Source organism: Thunnus maccoyii, chromosome 3 (genome assembly GCF_910596095.1).
Source record: "Thunnus maccoyii chromosome 3, fThuMac1.1, whole genome shotgun sequence".
Taxonomy (NCBI): Eukaryota; Metazoa; Chordata; class Actinopteri; order Scombriformes; family Scombridae; genus Thunnus; species Thunnus maccoyii.
The window spans coordinates 36,987,824-36,992,560 of record NC_056535.1 but is presented as its reverse complement, the minus strand read 5'-3'; the positions used below and the strand labels follow the sequence as shown (position 1 = coordinate 36,992,560).

Below are 4,737 nucleotides of genomic sequence, written 5' to 3'. Positions count from 1 at the left end.
GTGAGCTCTGTATTAAGCCTCAGGCTGCCGTTGAGTCGTGAGCTCTGTCAGCTCTGGTTTCATCAAACAGCTGGTGAGCAGGGCGGCTGCAGGGCTGCAGGGCGTCCCTGTGTGGAGTCTGCCTCTGCGCTGCTTTCCCACACTCCTCAGCCTCTCTCCCCCCTTCATCCCCCAGACAAAGGAAGTGTGCCGTGTTAAATTATCCCCCCGCCATGATGGTGAGAACCCCCCCCCTGACCCTGACCCCGCCCCCGCCCCCCCCCCTCCCCCTCTGCTCTCACAAATCTGCCTCCAGATCTGGAGGGAAAGTTGGCCAGCCTTTGTATGTGTGTGATGTTTGTCAGGCTTAAATAGATCACACAGAGCTGCTCCAAACCAGCGACGTCACTGCTGCAAAGTAACGAAGTACATTCACTAAAGTTCAGCTTTGAGGTACTTTACTCGAGTATTTCCAAATGATCCAATATTTCAGCAAAAATCAAAGATTAGAGAAAAAGTCCAGAAACTGAAAACAGATTTGTGTATCAGAACTTTGTTTTTTCTTCTTTCCTCTCCCATTAATCATCTCACCACCCCTCAGATTTATCTGCTGACCCTTTGGAGGGGCCCGACCCCTAGGTTGTCTTTTACACAGCTCTGTTTTTTTTGTGTGTTGTTCTTTTTTATACTTTATTTTATTGTCATCATGGCATTTTATACATTTTACTTATGTTGTACAGCCCATGTAATGATGACAATACATTTTTTTAATGATATACATAAATAATATGTGTGGGTGTGTCACCCGGTGATACTTCATACAGTAAATTATACAATAAATTAAAATAATAAACAAATAAATAATGACAATTTTACAGTACTGACTTTGATTATACAATGTTGTAGTAATTCTGAATTAATAGAAAAACGTCTTTGATCCCATTTCATATTTGAGAAGTATTCCATAAATCCAGAGTTTATTCTTCTATCAGAATTTCCCGCCTTCTTCTTTAGAAGAGGAAGGTAAAGAAGGAGAGAGGAACATACAGCATACACAGCTCTGTTTGATCAAACTTGAATTGATTAATTGGTGAATATGTGATATATCAGGTAACAACAGGTCAGCTGCAGTAAGTAGAGTTTATATGTGAGACGTAGCGGCTGAACGTCTCGGTGTCGTCCTGGTAACCAGACCTGTGTGGAAGCGTGGGAACTCTCTGCACCGCGTCTGATGCAAGCAGGTGTAAGTCAGGCTGCAGGGCAGGTGTGGTCTCCCAGGTGAGTGCAGATGGGTTTACACACTGCACTCTCCGTAAACACACACACACACACACACACACACACACACACACACACACACACATGAATGATAGAAATATACTTTACTACATACAGCGGAGCTTTTGTTCAGATGTTTACTGGACGATACTTTTTGCTTCAGGATTTTGTTATAGACCTTTTTCACTGTTTTCTCTTAAAACCAAACAATTAATCAATATATTAGTTTTCAGTATATTGTATTATTATTAGTATTATTATTATTGATGTTATTGATCCTTAATGATCATTAATGTGTTTGCAGTATTTTAGCGTTGCAGCTGGTTGAGGTGGAGTTCATTTCAACTACGACATATTTTACAGTTTAATCTTTAAAATTGATCAAATGAGATAAAAAATACTTCATTGTTTTCTTGTGCTCAGTCACACACAGTCCAGACAAACTGAGCAGCATCTTTACTGTATCATTCATACATTAAAATACATTAAAAAAACACATACATGCACACAATAAAACCAATAAAAAAATAGTAAAATAATATTTCAGGTACTATAAAGTGCTCTGTGCTCGACCAACATGTTTAACTGCTGCTGTTTAAACTGTTAATGGAGCAGATGAGTTTATAAGACTTCAGTCTGAAGACGAACCATTTTAATCTGCAAAATATCTAAAGCTGTAACACAAACATAGTGGAGTTAAAAGGTTCAATATTTGCCACCAAAATGTAATAAAAGTATGTCTGCATGTACCTTTAATTAGTAATTACAGTAAGTGCAGTACTTGAGTAAATGTACTTTCCACTACTGTTAACTGTGACGCTGACATCCTGTAACAGCTGCAGGAGCAAGAAAAACAATAACAGTATTGATTAAATGTCACATAAGAATCAAATCTAATTCAACTTTTTGCATTTTGCTGAAGCTTGAAGGTTGTGGGAAAGAAGGAAAAGCTCTAAACCCTCGAGGTTTGACTCTGCAGCAACACCAAACACCTCCGATCATTGATTCATGAGAGCAAAGCCTGATCAATATCTCTCTTATCACACTGATCTGTTATGGAGATAATAATGATCGTTGTTCACAGGTCACAACTGATCCTTCACATCAATAATCACAACAAGAAAAGAGAAAAGAATCAAATCATTTGCAAAAACAAGTTTATTTAGAGATTTCTCCTCTGAGACTACAATGACTCATTTTTAAAGGCTTTAAATGTTTCCACAGGAAAAGTGTCTTTGTTCTCACATTCAATCACTTTAACAAGCAATCTGAGCAAACACACAGTGTCAAACAATCATTTCACAGCACCGTGCTGCCGACAGAACCTTCACAAAAGGCATCAATTAAAACATCATTTCATCAGACCGACAGAATGATTCTGAGCTTCAAGACAAAGTGTCAGTCGGCTCAGCAACCGTCTGCACGAAGACATCGTCTCTACAAAGAATCCTGGCTGGAAATTCGAGGATTCAACAAGTAAAACTGTGCATCAACACAAACTCAGCATCTTCAATATGAAGAAAACTAAAAGTCATTTTCAGAGAGTATGAAAAAATCCCATCAGTAAAACATGTGGAGTCCATCTCCTACAGCAGTGATGATGGTGAACATCCATCAGGTGAGAGAGCGAGTGGAGCTTCTACCACGGCCTCCACACGGCTCTGGCCGGGCTGGGAAGCTGCTTCAGCGGCCCCTGGATGTGGCTGTGGGAGGAGGGGGCCGGCGCGGGGCCGGCGTCCTGGCCGGCGTCCTGGCCGGCTCTGCGGGCGGCGTGGAGCTGCTGGAGGTGCGGGAGCGTCGCCGCCTTCAGGGAGTTGGCGGACAGGAAGTGCAGCGTCTCCTTCCAGCACTGGGAGTAGCCCTCGCTGTGAGCCGTCTGATTGGCCGGGCTCGGAGGCCGCAGCTGCTGCTTCAGGAACACCACCGTCATCTCCAGCACGTCGGCCTTCTCCAGCTTGGCGTTGGGATCCTGTTTGTGGAACTCCTTCTCCAGCAGGACCTTGAGCTGCTCGATGCAGCTGTTGATGCGATCTCTGCGCATCTTCTCCACAACTGGTTTCCTCAACTGTGGAAGCAAAGAGGAGAGCGGTGAGTAAAGTGAGCAGGTAGAGAAGCAGCGCAGGGATGCAGTGATGTGAGCGGATGTAAAGCAGCACTTACTTTGTGTCTGTCTTTGGTAGAGAGCAGTGAGACGGGAGAGTCTCTGCTGTTGGTTGGAGCCATTCTGGTGGAGTGCAGAGCTTCTCTGGGAGAGCACAGTGAGCTGTGATCTGACTGAGGAGCCCTCTCCTCTATTTATAGGCCCACATTAGCATTACAAAGCCATGAGTCCCAGGCAGGATTAGCTTTCCCACACTCTGAGGCCAGTGGGCGAGGCCCACACAACAATAGGAGAGAAGCATCAATTATCTCATGGTTAACTGGCCTCACGGCCTCAGCGGAGGGAACGCCGCTGCAGATATCTGAAGGTACAGACCCGACACAAGCAGGTCGTTACACTTTTATTACCTGGGAACCTTCCTGCTGTCTGTCTGATCAGGCTGCTGCACATGTGCAGTGGGGGGGGGGGCAGCGGGCCTGATTAGGGCCACTAAAGACATAAAGATAAGACACATGCTGCATTCACAGCACTCACACACTGTCACTCTGCAAGCTCTGTACACATGAAGCATCCAACAGCTGACTGCTGAGGGAAGAAGGAAAAGCTCTCTGCTTTTATTTACAACCGTTCAAAGTGTTTGATGAGGAGAGAAGACACATGCTGACTGCTCACACTGATGCTGCTGCTGTCAGAGGAACCAAAGCTCACATGATGAAATAAGATCAAATCAAACTCACACGTCTAACAGCTGCAAGTGAAGGTGTGATGAGAAGAAGAAGAGACAGTCGCTGTGTTTGCTGCACTTATTTTATCAACATGTGGAATTACAAAGTATCATGTTCTCTGTGTTTTGATAGAACAGATTAAGATAGTTTTCAGTGATAATTTATCCAAACAACAAACATTTGGCTGCATCAGCTGTTTAATGAAACTTAAGTTCAGTAAATACTACTTTGAGGTATTTGTACTTTACTCGAGTATTTCCATGTGACACTACTTTAAACATTTACTCCATTACATTCATCACAGCCAGAGTCACTAATTACACATAAAAATACAAGAAATTTATAAAATATGAATCATTTTTATAAATCAGAGGATGTGAAGTTGTTAAAATTAACTCGACCAGCTACAAACAGCAAAACTCATGAATCAGTTTTCTTCTGCATTTGTATTTTTACTTTTGATGTTTTAAGTACATTCTGCTGATAAAACTTCTGTAGTAAAATATAAAAAGCAGGATTTATACTTGTAATGGAGTCGTTTTCATAATGTGTTACTGCTGTGGTACTAATGATCCGAATACTTCTTCCAGCACAGAAAATAATGTTTTGATGCATAAATCTTTATTTCTATCAGTCAGTCAAATCTAAACATCA

General features: G+C 42.4%; 1 protein-coding gene across 1 annotated transcript; it reads right to left on the bottom strand.

Moving 5' to 3' along the window:
* Positions 1-2,832: 2,832 nt before the first annotated feature.
* On the bottom strand, positions 2,833-3,530 carry her15.2 (hairy and enhancer of split-related 15, tandem duplicate 2). The gene is made up of 2 exons (XM_042407295.1): positions 3,418-3,530; positions 2,833-3,322 (listed from the first exon to the last, which is right to left on the bottom strand). Exons 1-2 carry the CDS (start codon positions 3,478-3,480, stop codon positions 2,897-2,899), a joined length of 489 nt encoding a protein of 162 aa, XP_042263229.1. The 5' UTR covers positions 3,481-3,530; the 3' UTR covers positions 2,833-2,896.
* Between the last annotated feature and the right edge of the window lie 1,207 nt (positions 3,531-4,737).